Source organism: Sinocyclocheilus grahami, unplaced genomic scaffold, assembly GCF_001515645.1.
Source record: "Sinocyclocheilus grahami isolate Dianchi unplaced genomic scaffold, SAMN03320097.WGS_v1.1 scaffold61.1, whole genome shotgun sequence".
Classification (NCBI taxonomy): domain Eukaryota; kingdom Metazoa; phylum Chordata; class Actinopteri; order Cypriniformes; family Cyprinidae; genus Sinocyclocheilus; species Sinocyclocheilus grahami.
Genome location: NW_015505240.1, coordinates 62,632 through 90,550, shown reverse-complemented (window position 1 = coordinate 90,550; position 27,919 = coordinate 62,632). Strand labels below are relative to the sequence as shown.

General features: G+C 34.7%; 1 protein-coding gene across 1 annotated transcript in view; it reads right to left on the bottom strand.

Moving 5' to 3' along the window:
* Window positions 1-5,582: 5,582 nt before the first annotated feature.
* The window catches only part of npdc1a (neural proliferation, differentiation and control, 1a), a 23,813-nt gene continuing 1,476 nt past the window's right edge, over window positions 5,583-27,919 (bottom strand). Inside the window, exons 2-8 of the mRNA XM_016271160.1 lie at window positions 13,438-13,596; window positions 8,115-8,306; window positions 7,700-7,766; window positions 6,866-6,947; window positions 6,680-6,759; window positions 6,205-6,304; window positions 5,583-6,088 (exon numbers count right to left, since the gene is read on the bottom strand). Of these exons, the coding sequence (XP_016126646.1) occupies window positions 6,017-6,088; window positions 6,205-6,304; window positions 6,680-6,759; window positions 6,866-6,947; window positions 7,700-7,766; window positions 8,115-8,306; window positions 13,438-13,596 (752 nt within the window). The 3' untranslated portion in view covers window positions 5,583-6,016. The remainder of the gene's footprint in view (window positions 6,089-6,204; window positions 6,305-6,679; window positions 6,760-6,865; window positions 6,948-7,699; window positions 7,767-8,114; window positions 8,307-13,437; window positions 13,597-27,919) is intronic.

Genomic DNA, 27,919 nt, shown 5'->3' with positions numbered 1-27,919 from the left:
ACTTGCAACGAAATGTTATTAATGGTAAGAAAATAATAAATGCGCACAATTACAATTAAGACACAGTAGTCAATGAAACGCATTCATGGTGTGAAATCCTAAATTTATAACATTTTATAATCCGATATTCAAAATGCAGAAGTGTGCTCCCCATATCGCTCATTCCTCCCCACCCACCCCAAAATAAATGAACAAATACCAAATAAATTAAAAAAAGCATTTTCTCCCTGATTTGAAGACTATTTTCTAAGCAGACTTTTATTTGATTATCTTTATATTTAGGTTTTATTAGTGCACTGTAAAATATTTTTTTGACAATTAAGACACAGTAGTCAATGAAACGCATTCATGGTGTGAAATCCTAAATTTATAACATTTTATAATCCGATATTCAAAATGCAGAAGTGTGCTCCCCATATCGCTCATTCCTCCCCACCCACCCCAAAATAAATAAACAAATACCAAATAAATTAAAAAAAAAGCATTTTCTCCCTGATTTGAAGACTATTTTCTAAGCAGACTTTTATTTGATTATCTTTATATTTAGGTTTTATTAGTGCACTGTAAAATCTTTTTTTAGCTCCTGCCTTTTTAATCCTATTAGCTGGAGAGGCTAAATTATAAACTCAAATTTTATTAAACCTGTATATTAAACAATTAAGTATAGAAATTGGTTAAATTAATTTGACGACTTAAAATAATATAAAATAACATATTTAGCCTACACTATAGGCTAGACATAATAAGTAGCGCAAGCTTCGTTCAGGCTTAAACGCATACTCATGCTTTTTGTTTCATTACACATGGTTTACGGTTTGGTAGAGCTCTGCAGACTCATCGATACAGCTGTGCACCCCCGACAGAGCCGATCGGTGCAGATTGCGGCAGGAAGACGCGCCGCAGGAAAGTGGATGGGGGAGGTATTGTGCCAGAAGAGCCCGAGGCCCCCCGCCGCTTTCAGATCCAGAGTTGCGATGGCCGGCCATTAGCCGCTTTCAGCACTGAACAATAAGTCGCAACCCTTTGATTCCGCCCCTACCCCCTCCTCTGAAACAAACACTTGACAAAGTTTCACTGACACACTATCCCAAAGTCTCATGTACATACCGGAGTCTTAATGTTATAGACCTCAGTCAGGGTAGCGCCATAGGCTATTTCATTTTTGACAGGAACGAAACCGAGGCTGTGAGGGATACAAGTACAGTGTTTTCAGTGGATTGTAGGCTATGCTGTTGTTTCACAATATACCAAATGTTCAGCTGACTAAACGTCTTTCCGAAATAAATAAAAATACTAGGACCTTTCCAGCTAACTGGGACGTTCTCACAACTTTTACAGACGTTTAAAAGTATATAAGGACAGAATATTCTCAATGTAATGTTTATGTATCGTTCTTACAACTTTATTAATATTTGATATTCTCAAAAAGTTGAGAGAAAATGTGAAAAATGAAAACTATGGTGTTATTTGAACGTTCTCATGATGTTGAGAGAAAATCTTATCAGAAGGACTGTATATGTTCTAAAAAATGCATTTTGTATAACCTTTAACATTTTAATTACAAAAAAAAGAGAAAAACTGGATATTTGATCGTTCTTAGAATAATAAGTGCCCCTTCATTTTTTTTTGGAACCTGTCATACGTTTCTTAGGATTCTTTGATTAATAAAAACTACAGCATTTACTCAAAATAGAAATCTTTTCTAACAATATAAGTCTTTACTATAATTCTTTATAAATTTAACACATCCTCGCTGAATAAAAGTATTAATTTCTTTCAAAACAGGAAAGAAAAAAAAAGTGCAGACTTCTGAACTTTAGTGTGTATTGTTACAAAAGATTTCTATTTTAAATAAATGCTGTTCTTTTGAACTTTTTAATCATCAAAGAATCCTTAAAAAAGTATCACGTTCCCCAAAAAATATTAAGCAAAACAATGACAACATTCCAACATTGATAATAAATCAGCATATTAGAATGATTCCTGAAAGATCATGTGACACTGAAGACTGGAAGTAATGGCATCACAGGAATAAATTATATAGTAAATATACCGTTTCTTTCTGTAGCCTATTTCTGATCAAATAAACGCAGACTTGATGAGCATAAGAAACTTCTTTAAAAAAACCCGCACATTAAAAATCTTACTGATCCCAATCTTTTGAACGGCAGCATGTATACCTCAGCAATCTGCTTTGATTCCCATTCTAGTCTTCCCGATGTTTCACCGCCCACCCAGAGCATCACACACCATCAGCACAAGCACAGCCAACTCAAATCTAGAACAATCAACCCCCTGCCTTCAAACACACTCTTGCAGACCAGGAGCTATAGGTCACCACTGAGCTGTCCATCTCTCCAGCTCACAAAGCCTAGGAAAGGACACACAGGAGGCCTCTGGGGCCAGTCAAAGCTTTTAAAAGACATCAAACCACTGCTGCAGGCATTGTGCTGGCCCATGGACTTGGGTGGGGATTGTTATGTAAAGTGCAGACAGAGGAGGAGAAAGTGGAAAGAGATGACACGGGCCCAGTGAGGGACGGCAGAACCAGGATTAGGCTCCCAGGTGGCTCTGCTTTAGCAGGCTTGTGTACTGTAAAATCTATAGTCAGCAAAACTTTTCTTAGCTTCATTATTCAGTGATATTACTGAATATTATTGAAGCGGATGCTCAGTAATATGGAGCAACAGCATCACCCCACCCTTGTTTACATGTAATGCATTCTGGAACATTTCAGAAGAAGGTTACATCTATATCAGCTGGATCAGAGTTATAGATTATATATGCGAGAACCAAGTGTCATTGTTGATAAAAGGGCGTATATGTGGTAAAGTATGAGTTGAGATGAAATGATGGCTTTGTGTTTGTAGATCACAATCTGTGGAGGAAGGAAATACAGGAAAAGCAATCATGAAGCTCTTACATGTGTCTATACAAACAACCCATAAAAATATTTGATCATAATATTTAGAAAAAGTTAAGTAAAATTACCGTTTTAAACTTCTCAGTTGCTTTCGGATATCACTTTTATATCTAATATCATGGCATTTGAAGTATGAAGCAGGGTTATTAACTAAAAACACCATAAAAATGTTTTAATTAAACTGGCTTAATTCAAAAGAAATATAAAAGAAATGAACTTCTTTTATTTAAACTATTTGCCAAAGCAACATTTTATGTAGTTACTTGGTGTGTTAGTAAAACTACAACTGAAATAAAAATGAAAACACCTTTTTGGGTATATAATAAAAAGGCAATAACTAACAAAATGACAAAAACACGACTAAATAATAATAATAATAATAATAAAATAATGTTTAGACTAAAAATTAAAAATACAAATGTAAAACTGAAACAAACAAAAAAACTGTACTAGTCTCTCAGTGACACTAAAATATCACTGATATCAAATTATAATTTATCAAATCCAATATGGAAGCTGATTTGTGTTATTTCTATTCTCAGCTGTTGATTGTATTCTTCTGAATAATAATGACAGCAGCAATATTTAGACAATAATTTAAAAGAACCATAGACAACATGTGTACTACATGCTATAGCATACTCTAGAAATATATTTTTGTGTCATATTAAAGATATTTTTATATATATTAATCTGACTTAATGTAGGCCCAAAGCATGAAAAAATGGTTTGGTTGCGTCAGATTTTTTAATGACTTTTTTCTTACATATATAAAACTGACCCAGAGGTTTTAGTATCTGATAAACAGGTATGTGACCTCTCTTCCCTCTGCCCCATTCACTTATACAATCTGTCCGATGGCCTTTTGATTGCTTTTGACACCCTGCTGATGACTACTGCCTCTCTCCCCACATATCTTGATCGGGTGGCCTATGACTGCCTTCCTCACCATTCACAGTTACAATGGCCTTTAATGGCTCTCCCCCCACAGACACCTCAATGAGGCTGGATCTGTGATGGGCTCCTCTGAACCACACCTTATGGGGCAGTTAAGTGGCCCATCGCAGAAAAGAGCCTTTACTGGGGGAGGTTGTGTCTCCTCTTGCCACATTCTGTTTAGATGGATGAGCTGGAGAGGACAAACAAACATTTCAGCTTCAGTTTCAGAGAACAAGCTTTTTTCAGCTCCAACCTAAAACAAATGGTAACAGAAATGAGACACTGACAGGCGATTCAGAAGAATCCATGATTTGAGGTCAAACATACACTTTTGACAGTCCTTGATATTCATTTAGCTGATGCAACACGATCCATACGATCCAACTTGATTTATGGAATAGTTGCCCCAGTGCATTTAAAGTGATGTAATTTACTGTAATGTCACATATAATTCATTACTTATGGTAATCTGCTTGAGAGGTTTTATGTAAATATATAATACAATATGAATCTTATAAAACACAGTGTAAAATAAAAAGTCATCTAACTGAATAGTCAAATGTATTAATTCTTTATTATACACTTGTGCTCTGAATAGCCACTTATTTAATTTATGTGACACAGAACATCTTAATTGCTTGGAAATAAGCTGTGATTACAAAATGTTGGGTCAGTAAGAATTTTTTTTTTTCAATTTCCATTTTAAAGAAACGCTTTACTTTCAAACTGTCCGTTCATAAAAGAATTATGAAAAAGTATCAGAGTTTCCACAAAAAAAGCAGCACAACTGTATTCAACATTTATAATAATAAAAATCTGCATATTAAAATTTATGGTGAATCATGAGACACTGATTATAGTAATGACTGCTGAAAATTCAGCTTTACATTTGAAAATATATTAAAATAGAAAATGTGTATTTTAAATAGCAATATTATTATTATTATATATATATATTTTTTTTGATCAAATAAATGCAGCCTTGGTGAGCATAAGGGGAATCTTTTATGACCCCAAACTTTTTGAATGCGGTCTATAGCAATATTATATTTTATAAAAAAAAAAAAAAAAAACTCTAATCCAAACAAGACAGCATTTTAGTGTATTAACAGTATCAGAACAGCAGCTCTTGAATCATAACCGTCATCCCAGCTGATGATTGTTTTATAGCTCATATGCAAAAACATCATCACCCATACACTTTAAGGAAGTAATATATAATACATTTAAGTTTATTTATTTACACTAAAGTGATTTGAGCACAGGAACCTCAACGTCTCTCTGTTTCAGTATAACTAGTATTTCATTTCCTGATACAACCATTATATCATTAGATAAAAAAGGATTTGATATTTACTGAGTTACAAAGAAAAAAAAAAAAAAGAACGCAACGAGAGAAAGAGACTTCATATTGAAGAACATGCATAGGAAAAATTACAAATGTGACAAAAAAAATTTAATTAAACAGAACTATTCTTAATCTCAAAAAAAGTATATTTTGTTGTTTTAGATCAGCATTGATAAAGACAACCAAAAGTCCACAATAAGAAAATAATATTTGGATAAGGAGAGAAATAACACCAGTAACATGTCTGAGAGACCACTGTGTATTTCTTATACACAATAATCAGAAGAGGTGCTTCTGGAGGCAGCTTTGCCCAAAAACATGAAGACTGGTTGCTTATAAAGAAAATGCTTATAAAGATTCCTAACACGACCCTAAAGAGAAATTATTTTAAAAAGGAGGTGACATAAAAAGATGAGAAAACAAACCCCCGTTTTGAAGAATGAAGATGTGGTGCAAAGAAACCGCATTAAAAGGCCAGTCTGAGTTTCCACTGAGAGTTTGCGGTGCAAGAGTTCTTTCAGATTTCATATATGTGCATCGGAGTAAAAAAAAAAAACTGTTTAACCACTGCTGTCTTTTACTTTTATTTACCCGAATGACTACATACCATCTGTTCTTCAGTATCTTTAGTTTGGGTGTTTTTCTCACTTTGTTCTGAGGGGCTAGGCATCAGCACCAATTTCTTTCGGTCATATTTTTTTCATTTGTGTGTGGTGTAACAGATGCAGCTTCACCCTGTGGAGGAATGCTTTTAGGTGTGTTAGACCTATTCTAAAAGTATGCAGATGTGTGTGTGTGTGTCCAGGTCACTTGTGATTTCTCTGGGAGTGCAAGGTGGAGTCGTCAAACAGTGGGTTTTTCACCTCCATCTCTCCAGTCTAAAGAATAAAAAATATATGACTTATTTTGTATTAATAGTGCCATAGAAACACATGCTAAATAGAGATACTACATGCTGAAGAGCTGCTAAATGCAAAAAAATTTTTTTACACACCGGTGCCAGTCCGGGGCACTCGTACACAGTGAAATCTCCCACTTCATTCTCCTCATCTGATGAGGCCCCAGACTCTGAGACTTTAGGTTCTGCTTTATGTCTGTGTTCACAATAAAAATAATTCTATTAATGTCTATAACAGATATAATATAGAACACATTTTATGATACTTGCATGCAAAGTTTAGTAGATCAATATTTTTCACAGTGCAATGGCTGCTTCAACTTCGTTATAATGTCATAGCAAGTGTAATGTATACATGTACATGAAAGTGGAAGCAAATAAGGAGGAAGGAAATGAGTAAGGAACGTTATATGTATTTTTACATTCATGTTCTTGGTCAGCATTCTCTTAAAGTGACTTACGATAAAAATGCACAAATAACGTGGAAAGGAAATCACCAGGACAGAGAGCTGAGAAGAGACAATGCAGCTAAAGCGACTAAACTAATGAAGTGGTCATGTATTGTGCTTACTTCTCCATTGAAAGCATCTGTTGTTTCTGATGCTGGTAGTGATACATCTGAGCACTGTGAGCCAGAGTTGTATCCCCAGACTAAAACATGGAAAGACATGGTCATAAACACATATTACAAGAAGTGTCAAAGTGTTTATTTTATTTTTCGATGTGTGAACTCTATGAATAATGTGAATGCTCTCACTGAAGTATGATTATGATTGGGGCCCGCAGCATGAAACGCAGGGTAATCAACTTTCTGAGCCAGACGAGCTTCTCTCTGCAACCTGTAAAAAAATAAATAAAAATCAGGCTAAAGTTGGCAATAGAAAACACTGCGATTTACACTGAAATGTACATTGTTTTAAAGAAATACACACCTAATTTTGTAAAATTATTTGTCCACTAAATAAAAATAAATAAATAAAAATGATAAAATAATTTTATAATATACATTTTAAAAAATGGCACTGAAAATTATATAAAAAGGACATAAGATATAGACTAAAATTATATTTATTTTTCTTATTTAAGACTACAAAAATTAATATAAATATGGAAAAAAAATTGCAAAATTTAAGAAGGTGGCACTGACAACAAAATTATAATTTATATTTATAATTAATATTCAAACTATTGTATGAAAAACCACACCACAGAATATTAAACAATATAAAAAATGATAAATAAATATTTATAATATTTATAATATGCAATACAAAATAATTAAAAGATATGGCTTTTTTTGTTGTTGTCCTTTCCCTAAAATAATTAAATACCACAGAATTAATTTTTACTTTTTGTAAATGGATTGCACTAATGCGCTGTTTTTTTTTTTTTTTGTACATTGTGGGATGCAAGACAATTTCGGCAATAAAAGTGAAATTGAAAATTGAAATTTAGAAAGGCTTCTATCTTTATTAGTTCATTAGATTGAACAGGAAGTCTGTTAAAAACACACTATGGTGGCATGATCATGCTTTGACCAGACAAACTGTATCACTGATAAATTGAAATAATAATAACAAAAAAAACTTACCTGACCCAGCAGACTGCAGCGATGATGAGTGCCATGGATCCCACAATAATGCATAAAGATATCATCACTGCTCCCAGTTACAAACACACACAATTATAAGAGAGAGAAACAGAGATAGACAAGAAAAAACATGAGGAGGACTGTCACAAACAGAACATTTTGCTTCATCGAAATGAGACATTCTCAATTAACAGCATGTGCATGAAGTGTGTAAATTGACACATGCCAGAGACTTTCCATATAATTCAGAGAGGCTCACAGTGTACTAACATCTGAGGACAAGCCAATTAGAAAAGTAACATCATGTGATGAGCCTGCTGTTAAAACACCATCTTTGTCAGGGATGCAGGCTCACAAACACACTGATCAGAAATAGGCTTTAAATAAAATCTGATAAAAACCTAGTGACACATACAGACTAGCAGGCTGTCTCTGGAAGAGTGGGGGGAGATGATCGGCCCGTGGCGGTCGGACGAGTTTGTGACTGGCTGGGGAGATTTAGGGGTCTGCGGTGTTGAGATCAATGGACCGCTGGTTGTTGGTTCTACAGTTGTGGGTTTGTACAGACTCTTCTGCTTCGATTGCGGAGGAGACTGTGAGTGAGAATCTAAAGAGGTGAAAAGACAGAGAGAGAGAGAGAGAGAGAGAGAGAAAGGGCATAAAAATTATTTACAACAACAAAATTTCTGCTGATTTGCAAAAAGGACTAATATTACCTAGTTTGGTGATGCTAACAATTTACCACCACTGTTTGCTTTTTTTAATACAAAATTTTTAATAAAGATAAATAAAGAAAAATAAAGATTTGTCAAATTATGTGTGTTTCAGCTTTAATACTCTTATCAAAATAACAAAAGCAGTCTAATGTCAAAAAGTTTCGGTTTTAATGACAAAGAATTATTCAAAATGTACACTACCGCTCAAAAGTTTGGGATCAGTAAGACTTGTAATGTTTTTTAAAGAAGTCTCTTCTGCTCATCATGGCTGCATTCCATTTATATCTGCACACGAGTTGAAAATATGTTCAAATACTCCATTTAATATCAAAGAGCTTTACATAAACAAGAGAGAGAGAGAGAGAGAGAGAGAGAGAGAGAGAGAGAAAAAGGGCATAAAAATTATTTACAACAACAAAATTTCTGCTGATTTGCAAAAAGGACTAATATTACCTAGTTTGGTGATGCTAACAATTTACCACCACTGTTTGCTTTTTTAATACAAAATTTTTAATAAAGATAAATAAAGAAAAATAAAGATTTGTCAAATTATGTGTGTTTCAGCTTTAATACCCTTATCAAAATAACAAAAGCAGTCTAATGTCAAAAAGTTTCGATGTTTTAATGACAAAGAATTATTCAAAATGTACACTACCGCTCAAAAGTTTGGGATCAGTAAGACTTGTAATGTTTTTTAAAGAAGTCTCTTCTGCTCATCATGGCTGCATTCCATTTATATCTGCACACGAGTTGAAAATATGTTCAAATACATTTAATATCAAAGAGCTTTACATAAACACGTTTATAAATAAACATGCTTTTTTTCACAAAAAAAAGCATGTAGTAATTTTCTGTTGCTGTTTTGATGTAGTAAAAGACCCGCAGGTCACGTCCACATCATCTGCTGTCACTGGCCATTTTAAAATCAGAATTTGGAATAAATCATTCATACATTTACAAATGGGCCGAGAAGTACACTTCACTGGTGATGGGAAAATCCACACTGTAAAAAATGACTTTTTGAAGCTGTAAATACAACAAAATGATTATTGGAGTGCGTATCACAGGAAGAAACTATTTCAAAATTTCATGTTTAAGTCAATGTGTTACTTGCTGTTTTTGTGTAACGGTGAAATTTATTAGCAATTTCTGAGTGAAAATTGTTTCTACACCAATTTAGTTTTTTTAGAATGGCAATATTAAGACATATTATGCCATCACAAAATTATGCTTTGATACCATAGACCATGCATGTAAAACAAGCAATTAAAAAAAAAAAGAATGCATGAATGCATACTTCCAAAATCCTCCCGAAAAAGCATATTAAAAATGTTCCTGTTCCAACTATTTTCAGCATACTATAATTCGGGACACACTAATTTCTCGGACTCCTGACTTTTGTTAGTTTATCATGCAGCTTTCTATAACAAGTCAGCTACAACAGCTCTGACATGCATCTGAAACCAAGCAGCAATATATAGGCTATTTTTTAAGTTTTGGACGTGATTATACTGCCATCTAGTGGTGACTTCATTAAGTGCATTGGTCAGTGATTATCATTGGTCAGAGGACTGACAGCTCAAATCAAAAAACAAATGTAGTGATGACACATCAATACAACTCAACGCTTAAAAAAAAGAAAAAAAAGATACAATTATTATGTATTATGTGATATACTGACATGCAAGTTAAAGGCACAATATATAAGATTTTTTTATTAAAATATCCCAAAACTACTAGAACAGTGTTATATATTTTGCTGACTTGCGTATTTACATTATCCCAAAAGTTTCGAAGAATGTTTAAATCCAGAGAAATAAGCAATTTTAACTAGTGACACGAGCGTGTCCATAGTGTCATTGTGTCGCCTGCCAATGACGTCCTAACCCCTCGATTTCCGAAATATTAAATGAGATATATCCCTCCAATAAATTTCTACATTCAAAATTTAATTTAGAAAATGAGCCATGTTATTTATGCAAACATTTCGTTGAAGATACAGAACATGTATTTTTTTACATGTAGTTTGTCGCAGTCTTTTTGGAAAGCATTGCAGGACTGGATGGTAGAGAAGGGTGTGATTGCTGATGGTTTCACTCTAACCTTACAAGATGTAATGTACGGAATAACCAAAGAGTGCTCGGTTTTGTACGATTTGATTAATAATATTATTAGCAAAATACTTCATACAATCCCCTCCTTTGTTTATTGTATTTAAAATTGATCTAAAATACTTCTCAGATGCCCTTAGTAAAATGAAAAATCCAAAAGCAGTAAAACTACTTAATTTGTTTGTATTACATAATTTGTCGTAATTATGTATTTTTTATTATTTAATTTATTTTTATTTGATATTTTATGTTTCTTGGAATGTTTTGTTATATGATTTGTCTGGAGCTTACGATGATTCTATTGTGTTGAGCCATACCAGAATCTTTTTTGTATACTAATTAATGCCAGTTTGTTGTATTCAGATTTTGTACTTAATAAAAATAAATAAATAAATGTTTTGTAGAAAACATGGAAACACCAAAGACGCTTTAATATGCTATGCATTTTATTAGACGGGTGACTACCGCACAGAGTAACATTATAACAGAACTTTCAAATAGTATGATAAAATAGCGCTGCTTTTTTCCCCCACATACACACGACCAGAAGGAGTGGAAGCGGTCGACTGTGGCATAGTAAAAGCTCCGCTGCTTTCGAGCCGTGTGTCACGCTCGTTCAGCGGCCTCGTTTCGCTTCGACGGCTTTCAGCCTCACTCTGCTTCATTCTAATATGTTAATAAATCATTAGCTCATCCATGAACATGATTTCTGCCTGAGTCCCGTCGGATTGCTTCGGCTGTGGGGATGAAGACCACAACTCCCATGACATCTAACTACGCCTTTGTCTATTTGTTTATTTTGAATACGTGCCCTCTAGCGGCGAAAATTACATATTTCGCCTTTAACACCAAAATAGTACAACCAGACAGTCCTGGTCTCTGGTGTCTCTCTCTCCGTCCAAACAGTGCAGCAAAAATGAGACTGCTGACCTACATAGACGGATGACGATTAGTCGCAGACGCTTCGGTTTAGTTGATGGCTGTTAAATACCTCCTCAATGTGGCCCAAATTCAAGGGCAGGAAAAAAAATCAGGATTTCAAATACATTATGGGGTATAAAAATCCACATGAATTTTTACTGTTCTTTAAATCTCTAAAACACCCAGTGTTGTTCACTCGTGACAATATTAAAGCAAAGAGACTTGTGACTGTTTGATCAGTAAACTCTTTAACAGCAGGATCCACCTTGGTCTAACATTGATTCACTATCGCTTTCAATCTTTAAGACTGTCCTGTAAAGCATTTCAAAAGGCCAGAGGTGAGAGTATAAGAGACAAAACTGCTCTAAAAACCAAGGAAAACTATTCTACTTGAGAATACAGAGTGGCTAACATTTCATTATTATATCTCTGTTTATCAATAATGATGTCAAATGCACTGTTAAACACTAAACACATTTAAACGCTACTGTTTTTAAATATATTTTTGGAAACACGCAGGCTCTAGCTACACAAATGAATCGCTTGAAATGAAACCAGCCCTTTATCACACTCTTCATCAGAGAGGCAGGCCAGTGTTTGGAGAGCTGAATCACTCGTTACAGGAAAGGTAGAGCAGAGTATGAGAGAGAGAGAGAGAAGATACAGTTGTGTTTACTGTAAATTTAGCTGGCTGGCTAACAAAGATAAGAGATGAGGTTTTGTCAAATGTATGATATATGGATATATATATTTTATCAAATCATATAAATATTAAAATGTATAATAAATGTAATTTGCTTAAGATGAGACATTGGTACCAACGGCACTCCTTTTTATCACCCTTGTAAACATTAAAAAGAAATTGCCATGTGTAATCGTATTTTTCAGCAAAACTATGAATTTAAAGCAGTCATGGAACTACTTTATAGTTGTCAGAGCCATTAATAACAAGTTTATAAAATTTTTCTGGATCTTAAGAGTGACATTTTGTATTTTAATATATGCACATTTTGAATATTTATACTGTATCACATTACATAACTAGTAAATTTCATGCGGTTTCATTTTTTTTTTATCTGAAGGATGCTTGGTTCTAGACTTTTGACCAATGAAATTGTTAAAATAATATTTAATTTCAAAAATCAAACTTAAGAACTATTGTTTTTGTAACCTGACGCTGTTATGCTGTAAGTTTATGGATTTATGCTTCAAATCCTTTTGTGCATGACTCCTGTGGAAATGGCGAAGAATGGAAAATGGCTTAGACCACGATTATAATAGTCACAGATTTTCCGCAATTATAGTAAATTAAAACCTAATAAATGAATAATAAAAATTATAATTGATATATATAATAAAAAAAAAATACATATATATATATATATATACACACATATAAAAATAATATATTGCTAAAGATGACAAAAAATATTTTGCACAAAAGAAAAACCTATGACTACAGTATTGCAATAGATTTAAAAAAAGAGTGCAATTTCTTTCTGCTAGAGCAGCACTCACATGAAATTACATTAAAGCCAAGGCAGCACACAGACACATGCGTGCACGCTTACAATCCATCTGATTAAATTCAGCCATGTGTCCCAGCCACACGAGGAGACAGAGAGAGAGAAAGAGAGAGAGAGAGAGAGAGAGAGAGAGAGAGAGATTAAGCATTATGCTCACCATAAAACCAATAAAAACAGTGAGAGAGAGGAGAGAAACGAGAGCAAAAGCACAGGCCAGATGATGGGAGGATCTGCGCTCTAAGCCATCAACATCATCTCCTCTTTCACCATGGCATTAGTCACAGGCCGAGGGTTCGATTAATGAATGCACATTATTCGGCTCGAGAAAACGGTTGTGTGTCGCCTGAATCAGTTTGTTGATGCACGAGCACCCAAGTACAGGCCAGATTAGACAATATTTGCAAAATAAATCATGACACAGTAGCTAGAAGGTGGGTATGGTGGGTGTGTGAAAGCCTTCGTACCGTGATGGTGGTGCTGGGGAGAGTGTGTCCTGCGAACAACACAATGTCCTGCTTCATCTTCCTTTAATGGGGTGAGGCAGGGGCCACAGTTGGAGGAGCCAGGCTTGCAGAAGTGCCGCCCCTTTCTGGCACAGTCTATGTGATCGGGGCACTTGTTTGCTGAGAAAATAGAAAAGACATGTTGAAAGAATAAAAAAAACACAAATTATATTACCCTGCACAAACTAACTTTTCTAGTGCCCTGAAGTGCTACATGTCACATGCCATGTGTTTGAATATTAATGTGCCTTAAAAATCATTATGCAGTAGTGCATCAGGTGTTAATGGCAGGTGAAGGAAATGATGTTCATTCAAAGTCATAATTTCCTCTGAAGCCACACCTGCATGTTTTTTTATTGGTGTTGTTGTTTCTGAAGATAAAGAATATTATTATGCCCCTTTAAAAATTCATAATGATGTTGATTTTAATATTTAAAAAATTAAGGTTAATGTATATCCATTTATTTATTTTCAACTTGTCATGTTTACATGCAAAGCCAGTAAACCTGGAAACTTTCACATCACACGTACAAGGATAGAACCGAAGGATATGACGTATAAGCATCCAGCAGATGCTGTTGATAGAGCTTTACTTGTATTGAACCTGAAAATTCCTTGAAGCCTCGAAAACATTCAATGGTAAAAAGTACCAAATGACATCAATGCTACTGAGTTTAGTCTGCCTCATATCCTTGACTGACTCTCAAGCACTCAAGAGACTCTAAAATCAGTCATCGGTACAAACACGCTTGATTGACTCAAATCGGTCCACAGATGCAATCATAATCTCAGCTCCTTCTCTTCAATAATAGTTTTTCATATGTGCTCCTATTCTCTATAAATCCCTCAATTTTCTTTGTAATTCACCCTGTGGGGTGCAGAAGGAAACTGGGTCAGCAGCAGGTGTGTGTGTGCTTTCAAAGTGCTTGTGGATTTCATCGTGGATGAGTGTTATTTTTTTATATTAACACTATATTTACAGTGTTACTATTATATTTTTTTGCTATTTTTTTTATTACATTATTTTTTATTATTATTATTAATTAAAAAATATTTATATATTTTAAATTTTTTAATAGTTTGCTTAATTTTTTATTTTAATATTACTTTAAGTTGTAGCAACTTTGTTGTCTTTTTGATATTTTTATTATTTATTTATCGTTTTTATTAAATTGCATTTTTTTAAAAGTTATTTTAGTACTTCAAAGAAAATAAGCAATGTTGTCTTGGCAACTAGTTTTTTTTAATATATATTTTATTTTAGATAATGTTTATTTTAATTAATACATTTATGGGTTTAGCTTTAGTCTGTGAGCCTTATCAACGGAATTTCAAAACTGTGAATTTTGAGTAAATATTATAGGATAATGTAAATAACCCAGTGAACATATCTTTTGCTGTCATTAAAATGTATTGCATTTCTCCATTACACTGGAAATCAGCCAAAATTTAAAAACGTATACTTATGGCATCTACAGGAGCATATTCCATTGCATTCCAACCTGGGAGCTCATGCCATGCTAGGTATTCCTTAAAATGTTATATGTTAAAGGGGTCATATGACGTTGCTAAAAATTTAAGTAAATTATTTGGTGTAATGCAATGTGTTTATGTGGTTTAAGGTTCAAAAAACATATTATTTTCCATATAATGTACATTATTGTTTCTCCTCTATGCCCCGCCTTTCTGAAACACGTCGATTTTTACAAAGCTCATCGGTCTGAAAAAAGTGAGGTGTGCTCTGATTGGCCAGCTATCCAGTGCGTTGTGATTGGCCGAATGCCTCAAGCGTGTGACGGAAATGTTACGCCCCTTAACATACTGTGATGCCGTCTCCCGGTGCGACAAGACAAAACCAATAAAACCCATTACAAATGAGGCATCTTTTTACGCATTGCGTTGCGTATCGCGCTGCGTAAACATAAAACCATGTCTGCATTTGTGATCGGAGAAACGACAAACAACAAGCGCTACTCTACACTGCTCAAAACTCACATTTGAATCATCCGTGGCAAATTCTTTAAATATAAAAAAAACGTACTTACAGGCTGTGAGTCAGAAGCGCCAGACTGTCCTTGCTAAGTTGGAACTGCCTAACTTTACAGAAACAGCCTTTGTGCCACAGACGCATTGTAGGCTACTGGATCAGGAAACAGTCCTCATCCTCCATAAAATGCGCAGCACACATCTGAATATTTGGGTTGAAGTGTTCCGGAACAGTGTTGTAAATACAACTTAACCACTGATTTCTAGTTGTGTCCTCTTTTGGAAGACCAAACAAAGTAGTTTCGCATTCACAACGAAACACACAGCGACTCCACAACATGGCAGCGGCGGCAACAGCAAGAATTAAAGTTATGCCTTCTTTTTTTGCGTGAACATTTGGGCGGCATTATGCAAATCTTCCCACATCGTGACATAGACAGATAGAACGAGCCGTTTTAGGTAGGAGTGGTTGACTCTTAACTTTTATAAAAGAATATCTCTTTGGATTTGAGACTTTAGTCTTTACAACTTTACAGATCTTCTTTATGCACCAAGAACTTGTAACACTCCAAAGAGAAAGGAAAAATTTAAATAGCATCATATGACCCCTTTAAAGCTAAAAAGCTATTTATCCCTGAATAAAATTAAAAGTATTTTTACTTCCAGAACCCTAGTGAGGTACTCCAAGCAAAATGTCTATTAATTTTCAGCTGCCGAGAATAAGTGCTTCAGTGTTGTGTGATGACTGGATCTCTATCCGTCACTCTGACATAATCTGGCAGACGTCAGTAGTATCAACCTAATGACACACGTTCCATCCGAAAGAATTTAAATGAGTGTGACGCATCATCAAACAATCATTCACGATTTGTCTCAGATGGCTCGTTCTTAATGGAGAATGAAGCTTAACTAGACCGTGATACTGGACTAATGGTCTAAGACAAAATTGTGTGATTTTCAAATGGCTTACAAAAACACTTTTCATTGTTACAGTGACATTTTTATATTCACAGGCCTCCTTGAGGACGATGTGTTTCCAGGCAACAATACTTATTTGAAAAAGCTGTTATGAAAGTGTAGAAGTGCCCTGCCAACTCAAATGCTTCCATACACCACAGCAGGAATAAACATTTCTTATTATTATCAGTGTTGAAAACAGTGCTGCTAAATATTTTTGTGGAAACTGTGGTAATTGTTTTTTAATTCTTTACTTACTTTAAAAGAAAGTTCTAAAGAACACCATTTATTTGCAATAGAAACCTTTTGTAACATTCACCTGCACTGTCACTTTTGATCAATTTAATGCATCCTCCCTGAATAGAAGTATTAATTTCTTCTTTTTTTTTTTAAAAACTGACCCCAAACTTTTTTGACCGATAGTGTCCTTAAACTGCACAAGCCCAAAACAAACAGAATCTGTCACACAACCTGTTTCTACCAAGTGACAGATGAATTTATGCCAAAAATATGATAGTTTAAACTGACAAAAAAAATAGGGAAAATGTTTCTTTCTCCCTATTCATGTTTATATGACATTCTAAAAAGCTGTTATGAAAGTGTAGAAGTGCCCTGCCAACTCAAATGCTTCCATACACCACAGCAGGAATAAACATTTCTTATTATTATCAGTGTTGAAAACAGTGCTGCTAAATATTTTTGTGGAAACTGTGGTAATTGTTTTTTAATTCTTTACTTACTTTAAAAGAAAGTTCTAAAGAACACCATTTATTTGCAATAGAAACCTTTTGTAACATTCATCTGCACTGTCACTTGTGATCAATTTAATGCATCCTCGCTGAATAGAAGTATTAATTTCTTTTGTTTTTTTACTGATCCCAAACTTTTTTGACCGATAGTGTCCTTAAATAATCACTGAAAATATAATATTAGCATAAACTGCACAAGCCCAAAACAAACAGAATCTGTCACACAACCTGTTTCTACCAAGTGACAGATGAATTTATGCCAAAAATATGATAGTTTAAACTGACAAAAAAAATAGGGAAAATGTTTCTTTCTCCCTATTCATGTTTATATGACATTCTGCATATTAAAAAAATCTTTATCTTCAGTTGCGTGCTGGTGGTGTGGCGTTTGGATCGATCCCTGCAAGGATCTTCCTATAAGTTTTTTGACCATATCACCATTGTACCCTTTTGCTGCTCAATATGCATTGATTTCTGCTCATCACTAGAGAGTACAGACCTCATCATCTCTCATTAGTCTTCATAAAACACCACCAGATTGCTTTTAAATCTGGACGAGGAGTCACGAGAACTGAGATTAACTGACTAATGAGGTGCAACTGTATGTGTGCATGTGAGAGAGAGATAAACGGGATCTAAACACCCCGCTGGGCCGCCCACCTCCAGCCGGTCATGGACATTCATTTGCACAATCAACCACAAGCTCAAGCTGCGCTTGGAAATAAGGAGGAAATTTGGAAGCAACAGGTTTTTTAAGCTACACTGCAGAAAATATACTTCTATTTAAGTAACTACTTGACTACTGTATCATTTTGCTGAATGTTTTATCCCACATTATCTTGCAGCACACTTACTAACTACACAAATGTCGTTTTGAGTAGAATGATCTTAAAGGAAAATATATATCTTTAAAAAAAACTTGTTCCTCATGTTGTTTCAAACACAAGACTTTTTTTTCAAATATTTTGAAGAACTGTTTTTGCCACACAATGAAAGCCAGTGGGGTTTGAAAACAACATTGGACTCCACTGACTTACTGCATGGACAAAAAAAACACTGAGATCTCTTTATTTGTTTTTGTGTAGGACCCCATTGTTTTAGCTAAAAGAGCTTGCTGACTTTTTCGAAATCGTAATGTTTCTGGTTGGAGAAGATGCTTTGATCGCCAGTCCATCTCTGCTCATCAAAACATCAATGACATAACACTGATCAAAGTCAAACCTGTCAGACAACTTATAATTATATTTGGACTCTTTGAAGGACCAGCTAATAGAAATGAAATTGCATTCATGTGTACAATCAAGTATGACATGTAGACCTTGAAAAGAAAGACAAGAGCACCAGTGAATCTCATTGGACACAGGGCCATTTCTAAAGCAATCTATTTAATATAAAATAAAAATATATCAAATATATATAAAAATAATATAATATATAACTAAATAAACTGATATGCTACCACATAAGTGCATTTATCGGCACTCAAACATGGCTCATCCAGTCAGAGGTTACAGTTTTAAGTATTCTGTACTCATAACATGAAGCTAAATGACCTTTGCACTTAGTTCCAAAAAAAAGAAAAAAAAAAGAAAGAAATTTGATTAGGAATTTTCTATTTTAAAATTATTTGGCTAATATTAAAATAAAATAGAATAAAAATAGAATTAAATAAATCAGCATTAGCCTACTACATGGATTTGTAAACTATAAAATATATATAAAAAATTAAATTAAATGTGATTAGGTCTTTTCTATTTGAAAATTATTTAAATAAAATTCTTAAAAATAAAAAATGAAATGAAAAAAACAGCATCCCTACATGGTTATGTAATCTAGAAAATATTTTGTTTGACTTTCTTTTCTAATTTTAGTATGAACTACATTGCAAAACACACTGCTACCATGATTTAAAATTAATTTGAATTATTAATGAATTATAATGCAGAATAGGATTTTGGTCTTATCACACCAATTCACATTTAAACAAGAAAAGAAAAATGGGCGAATTCTTCTCTGGCTGTGCTGTTGTGTTACAATCAGGTATACAATCATGTAAGTTAGGCCCTGTCCACACGAAAGCGGTTAGTTTTAAAACAGCTGATTTTTCTATGCGGTTAGGCCGTTCGTCCACACGCAAACGCAGCACCAGTTCACTGAAACCGAACATTTTTGAAAACACCTGCCAGGGTGAAGATTTTCAAAAACTCCGGCTGCAGTGTTATCGTGTAGACAGCGAAACCAGGAGCTTTTGGCTTGTGACGTTGGAGCCTGCGCTGTTATCTCCGCCTACTGGAGACTTTTTCAGGCTTCTGATTGGCCAACATGGCTTTATGGTTGAGATTATATCACCACCTGTTGGTTTGGCATGCTCTTGACAGTGCTTCATAGCATGCCTTTGTGTTTTCATGTGGACGGAGATTTTTTTTTTAAACAGAAGAAGGAAAATACCCGTGTACGTGTGGACATGGCCTTAGAAATAAGAAATCAAACTGGTTGTAAACACGTTGTTGTGACCTTTTTGTTTCCTAACACATCTGTAATTTTTCTAAAATAACACTAAAACATCAAATCTTCCAAGTTCTCTATGAAAAAAGATTGTCAAAACATCTCTGGTCACTTGCTCAGCCAAGGAAAAGCGCACACAATTACATAAGAGAGATCAGCATGTGGATTAAAATGAATATTTCTAACCATCTGCTGCTGGCTCAGAAATCATTAACCGAGCTCTGAGCGGGAAGGAAGCCAACATCAGCACAGAACTGCAGCACGGCAACAGGGACACGCTTACGTGGCAATACTGACAGTTTCCATTTACTTTGTGAGGTAGGATGTGATTCATATGTGGTCACAAATGTTAAAAAAAAAATCTGTTAAGAAGCAATAAAGTAAATCAAATTTTTTCAAAGGGATAATAATTTTGCAGTTGTGATAGGAGATGCCATGAACAGGAAAGTGTGGATGGATAAAGGGAAACTCCCATTGTGTGGACTTCCTGTTGCTCCACTTAAAGTCAAGCTAAGTGCCAGTTCTTTTGCCCGTTTAATTTGGCTTTCTTCCATGGCTGCAAATATCCATGCTTCAGATGAAGTCATGTTATTAACCAATACTTTAGATTTTCTGAAGATGCAATGCATGCAAATGCAAAAGTTCCTGCCACAACACACAAGGTGTTTAGGCACCATAATGCGTCATGGTGTTCACATCGGGTTTTTTTTAGCATGTTTTTTTTTTTTTTTAGCCATGTAGTTGCTAGGTGTTCTGGGTGGTTGCTTTCTGGTCCAAGTCAAACAAACTCATTACCAAGTTTCGATGGTAGTCGGAGATCTCGATACAGCTTGGGACTCTGGGTTTTTGACCTGTTTTCATCACTTAAAACAGTAATATCACAACATGTGATGCATCATTAATATCCGCAGCATTGTGCTTAAACAAATACGCCTACATTCTCAATCCAATATCCTTGATCTGAAAATAGACCTTTAGAGTTGATTCTGTGAGACACTCCTAGCTTTAAAGGCAATGGGATCACCTGTTTCCATCCATTTGGCTCTTTCTCACTCTCAGTACTTATTAACTTCATGGGAATGGGCTACAATCCCAGCTGCTATGGAAACTATGTTGTCAGGCTAACACCCACTATGTTGCAAGGTAGGTACTAATGTGATTACATCTGGATTGCACAACGATCACCATGACCGGGTTACATTTCACACAAACATACTGGGACACTCAAATGCCATATGTAAATATCATGGTACAAGAATATGGTGATTATTATATATAATGGTATATCTCAAAAGTACCAAAAATTACTATATGTTTGCATCACTCTGATGTGGTACTAAAACATGCTATTTTTTGAAAATTTATATTAATGAATATTAGACTGGGCTTTTAGCAAGTTTGGGGTCAGAACAATGCTGCATTTATTTGATCAAAATACAGTCAAACCAGTAATATTGTGAAATAGTATTACAATTTAAAATAACTTTTCTATTTCTACATATTTTAAAATGTAATTTATTCCTGTGATGGCAAAAGCAGAATTTTCAGCAGACATTACTCCAGTCTGTCATTCAATCATTCTAATATGCTGATTTGGTCTTTTTGATATTATCATCAACGGTTTAATAGTTTAATGTTATCAAACTGTTTAAAGAAAACAGCTTAATATTTTTTTATGGAAACTGTGATACATTATTTGAGGATTCTTTGATTACCATAAAGTTTAAGAGAACATTATAAATGTCTTTACTGCCACTTTTAATTAATTTAATGCAGCCTTGCTGAATAAAATCCCCAATTTCTTTACTTACTCCAAATTGCATTCCATACATTCTTTAAATTAATAATTTGAATGAATGTGTGAGAGTGAAGAAGTGTAGTAGGCAGGCTTTCACTCTTCATTTGCACAGAGTAACTGATAACGGCTGATTGTAGGATCATTTTAATACTTCAATTCTACAGCAATAAAATATTTGATTGTGGGATTTCTAGGTACAGAAACATGTGGGACATGTGAATATAGATGGATACGAACTCAATTAGTGAAAGCACTGTTCTACAACCATACAAACGCAAACAGGCCACTGAACCCAAAACCAGCCTATTAAAGGGTTAGTTCGCCCAAAAATGAAAATTAGCCCATGAATTACTCACCCTCAAGGCATCCTAGGTGTATATGACTTTCTTCTTTCAGACAAATCCAGTCGGAGTTATATTAAAAATTGACTTTGATCTTCCAAGCTGTTTAATGGCACTCAGCGGGTGTTGCAGTGCATCCGGCTAGGGCTGTAGCTATCGATTATTTTAGTAATCGGGTATTCTACAGATTATTCCACCGATTAATCGGAAAAAAATATTTTTTCTTTATTAAAGAGCAATACTAAATATACAAGAGATAATAAGATAGATCTCTAAAAATAAACAACTAATTTGTTTTCTTTTTAGAAAAATTAACATTTTTATTGCTGAAATTGCATACATTAATAACCGTGAAAACTAAACTCTTTTAAATGCATTTAATTGCCAAATTACATTCAAAATGCAAATACAAATATATCAATAAAATAAAATATAAATAAAAACCAAAAATCAATTTCACATTACTTTAAAAAAGGTAAACAGTACAAACTAAAACTAAGGCATAAATCAAAATAATAGTAATAAAAATAATAATAATAATACCTAAACATTGCATTTATGTCATGCAACTTAACTTTCAAGTTTCAGCCTGACTAAAGCTCAAGCATGACATAAGCATTTACTGTCTTCTTGGAAGGCTTTTTGGCTTTTGTGAGAGGCAAAAATCAGTGGACAGGAAGATAACATGAAACATGAGTTATTTGGAGAATAAACCCTCTTAAATGTCACTTTACGTACTGGTGTGCGTGCGTGCGTGTGTGTGTGTGTAAAACTTGTTTTTGATATCCTTCATATTCTGTGTACTGGTCAGTTCACAGCAGTGATAAAAATTAATCTGTTCCAATAAGTTTAAATTGATTTTTACATTTTATGGGCATTTTTACCTTTATAAAGCCTTTTTCTTCTAAAAGTGTGCATCATCTTTTGAGTCAAATTCTTACATTTAATCAGTCAATTAGAATAAAAGACATTTGGGCTGTTACCAAACAAATTATATCAGTATCAAAATTCATCTTTGCAATGCAGAGGAAACACAGAAGCTGAATGGGATGAATTTCCCACACAGAGGGATATGAATGCATTTAACCTGCAGTTACAAATGCATAAATAATATTTTGTTGTTTTAAACATAAAACATTGAATACTGATATTTAAAATTATGTTAAAAATGAAAAGATTGTTTAAACGTCAAATTAAAACCGCCAGTAGATGGCAGCAAGTCACTGTTAAGAAGTGATTCATTGCGATTGAACCAAATCATTTAAACGGTTGATTCATTCAGGAACGAATAGTCGTCATGTTGCTCAGAGACACAAAACAGATTTTTTTTTTTTTTTTGCAAAATAAAGCAAAAACAGGCAATATAGTGTCTAAAACGTAAGTCTCTTAATATTACCTTCTTGTTTATTGAACTGTTGAATAAAATCACATTTGTAATCATGCTGATTTTAAGAGGTGAAATCTGGCACTCTTCATGTGATATTGACTAACTTTCTTTCTGTGGTATTTTTATGCACAATGGTGCTTAGTCTTTCACAAAACATAGCTAACATAGGGACATCATAACTAGCCACCATATTGATTTACGATCTTAAATATGTCCAGCACTTGTTTTTACAGTCTATGGTCCAGCGTTTATCGGGTTGTGCATCAGTAATAATGGTCCGTGGGGAAACACAGTGTAATAATTTGCCTCGATGATTTTTTGTATTCCGAGTTACTCGAGGTATTCGAGGAATCGTTTCAGCCCTACATCAGAAAGCAGTGACCACGCTGATCATCCTAACTGACAAAGGTCAGGATGACCCTTGACCTTATGGCCGCTAGTTGAGTGCAATGGACATCTGGGCACAGCCTTCACTAATACACATGCACAATATGGTCTGCCACGTGCTGAAGATATGTGTTCCTTTTTTTTTTTTTTTTGCAAAATAAAGCAAAAACAGGCAATATAGTGTCTAAAACGTAAGTCTCTTAATATTACCTTCTTGTTTATTGAACTGTTGAATAAAATCACATTTGTAATCATGCTGATAATACCTAAACATTGCATTTATGTCATGCAACTTAACTTTCAAGTTAAGTTGCATTAATACCTCGAGTAATTCCGAGTTACTCGAGGTATTCGAGGAATCGTTTCAGCCCTACATCAGTCCAAAAGAAGTTAAATAAAGCGCATCCATCCATAATAAAAAAGTGCCTCACACGGCTCCGAGGGGTGAACAAAGGCCTCCTGTAGTGAATCTATGCATTTTTGTAAGAAAAATAACCATATTTAAAATTTAATAATCAATTTAATCTAGCTTGCGCTCACTGTTGTAAACGGAAGCAGTTCCGGGCGGATGACGTACTCGGAAGTGACGAACGCGGAAGCGCAGAGGAGAGATCAAAACAAAACAACGGTCACGAATTAGAAGTACAAAATGAGGATTTGTAAAGAAGAATGTCGGAGGATATAAATATAAGCCAAGAGGAGACTGGTTTTCCTTTGCTAAAGTAAAGAAATTTTGCTTCCTTTTCTACTGTAAACAAATGTATGTTTTCACGAAACTCACTGGCGCATGCGCAATGTCGACATCTTACGTCATCCTCCCGGAGCTGCTTCTGTGTACAACTGTTGGCGCAAGCTAGATTAAAGTGATTATTACATTTTGAATCTGGATATTTTTTTTTTACAAAAACGCATAGATTCGCTACAGGAGGCCTTTATTCACCCCCCGGAGCCGTGTGAGGCACTTTTTACTATGGATGGATGCGCTTTATTTCACTTCTTTTGGACTGATGAACTGCAACACCCGCTGACTGCCATTAAACAGCTTGGAAGATCAAAGACAATTTTTAATATAACTCCGATTGGATTCATCTGGCAGAAAGGAAGACATATACGCCTAGGATGGCTTGAGGGTGAGTAAATAATGGGCTAATTTTCATTTTTGGGTGAAGTAACTCTTTACGTTTTGAAAATGAATATGCAGCTTTACACATCCTTAGTACTTAGAATCCTTACAAAATTATGAAATAAATACACATTTTAACATTTTTAACACAAAAGAGTTTTTGTTACATCAGACTGTGCTTCAAGCATCTGAGGGTCTCTTCTAATCTGTCTGGCTTGGATCCTAATCATCAATAAAAAAAAAAATGACACGCACTCTCATTAGTGAGAATCCAGTGGAGCACAGAAAATAAGAACCCAGATTTACGCCCATATCTTTCAATAGCCACATTAAGACATTAAAAAGCCCTGCCATGAAAACCACCCTTTTGGTCTAGAAAGCTTCCATACTGTACAGAAAGTACCTGTGTAAGTCCCAGCTGATCAAAATGTACCTTCTGCAACCAAGTTGGCAACCTGTGTACTCAATATGGGAAGACTTAAGGGTGGATGTTTGCTGTGTGATATTGAGGACTTTTATAGTGCATATTTAAACATGTAAACCATGTTTGTTTGTGCCTAAACTTTATAAGTAGTACACATTTTGAGTCTCACCCACCAGAATGGCAGATAATATGGCCACAGCTGCTTGGTTCTTCTCACATGGCGGGATTTGTATACAGTACGTGAACTCATTCAGGGATCTGCAGCAGATCTGCAAATCATCATTGTGGCAACAATGCTGTTTCCAGATCTCTGTAGGGCTTTAGATCCTCACGTTCCCCTGAGACAGCAAGTGTAGGGTCCAATTCTGTGGTTGCCACAGCAACGCAGCTAACCTTTTCTCAATCCACTCCATCACCTCTGAAGAGAGCAATGCAGCACTCAGACACCTCACACTACCTAAACACTTCTTATATAAGTGCATTACGAAGTTAGCTGTGGTGAGAACTGCAGTGTAATGGAAAGAGAATGTTCCCTCTAGGTGAAACAGCAGGGTCCATTTCTTATATCTCGTTTACCCTGTGCTTTAAGAGGAGCCGGGTTAAGGTGGCATTTTAAGGTTCGGATTTCAAGTCTGAATGTCTAACAAAGAACTCAAGTGTTTATCAAATTGGTATGCTATAGTGCACAAACTAAAAGGGCTATTTTCAAGTCTACCACTCGATTACACCAAAGCAGCTTCAAAAGGCAGCAATTAACAGAGCTTACAAATCAAAATAAAAGAGGGCTCAGCACATAGCCCTGATGTACCTCAAACCTTACACATAAATGCAAAACATTTCCGTGTTCTGAGTGAGTTGTATAACTATAGGCCAAGTTTGAATAAACATAACAAAATACACTCACTGGGTATAGATTAACCAGAAACATTTTCTTCAAGGAAAATGTATTTGCTGCACAAAAATTGGTTGAATACCTTGCCAATGTGATCAGCTGTTACTGTAAAAAAAAAAAACACTATTAAAAATAAATTTCGGCAATTGAAATAAACCTGAAATTAAATAAAAATAAAATAAATGAAAAATAATTAGAAAACCAAATTAGAAAAAATAAAACTAGAAATGTTGCCTTAGTTGACAACTAACTGAAAGAAATAATTTAAAGCTCAAGTACAAAAATTACTACAACTAAAATTAAAATGAAAACTGAAAGCATAAAAAGTTAATTCAAAATATTTATAAAGACTATAATAGCATATAAATACTACTAAAATAACACAATGTGATAATGTTCACAAATCAGCCTGAATTGGTCAAACTGGTGAGAAAAAGACTAAATTAAAGATGAACATCAGTGACTGCAACATTTCATGACAGTGAAAACATTCACGCAAAAGAATGTGAGTCGTGACTATTAATAATAAAACAAATACTATGTAATAATATTAAAAAACTAAATAAAATAAAATAACAAATGCATTAACAAATTAAAAAATGTTTAAAAAAAACATACTTGATGGGACCTTCTATGCTGCCTTGATTTAATAAATAGAACATTAACATAAACGTATATAATTTTAGCTGCTTGTTGAATTTGTCCCAAGTGTTTACTAAATGCTGCTTTATCGGCTTTGTATACAGGAAAACTGCGAAACATCAAATGGAAATGGAAGTTGAATTTCACCAAAAAAAATCCCATAGTCAGAACAAGGACTACTTTGCCAAGTCCGTCACCCACCGCTGAGATTATGATAATTTTCATAAATGCGCTCCTCAAACAAACAGACCAATTGGGGGTTGCTTTTTATAAACAGTCTACAGGCTGCTTTGTTCACCTGTGCGAAACAAGCTTGATTATCCACACATGCTCTGGTCACCATCTGTAAAATGACTGCATGGCTAGCGGCTCTAACCACAGATCTGTCTTTCTCTGTGAAATATGACATGCTATTCTGCGGCGATCAGATCAACAGCCTGAGGGGGGAGTTCAATGTGGCAGCTCTTTTCAGAAGTCACACACTAGAGAACAACAAACAATCTACTTTATAATGGAAAACATGCATAAACATGTTTAGGCACCGAGATATGAGATAAGAGAGAGAGAGAGAGAGAGAGAAAAAGACTGATCAGCCTCTAGACATGTTACGAGAGAGAGAGAGAGAGAGAGAGAGAGAGAAAGAGAGAGAGAAAGACTGATCAGCCTCTAGACATGTTACTGAACACTGAAAACCATTAAAGCAATATGGCAGGTAAGAAAGGACAAAATTAGCACATGTATAAATAATTATTTTTATCTTTTTTGTTTGACGATAAACAGTTTTTCGATAAGCAGCAACCGGATGGATATGCTCTGGGTGCTCGTTGGGCAGATGTGTGTTAACGAGAAAGCAACTGTGCGAGTCTCGTGCCAGTGTCCAGCTGTTGTCATTCCCACAGGGGTCTGAAAAAGAAGCTTGGACAGACAATCTCTGTTCATGTTCTCCATAATTACTGCACTCACATCCCACAATCCAGCTCACACAGCCAACTATGAACCTCTCAAACTATAACAATGAACTTTTGATCCAACAATCAGACACTGACTCAACGAGCATGGAACAAAATAAAAACATATGGACTTCCTTCAGTCATATTTCCAATAAAGTGCAAATGGGTCACCCCATGCTGAATAAAAGCAGTTTGGATTTAAACTGAAATCCTAACATTTATAAAATCTAAATTAAAAAAATTGTGGTTGAGCGATTGCCAATTATTGCATGATCTAAAACTAGTTTTAGTGGGGGGGGGGG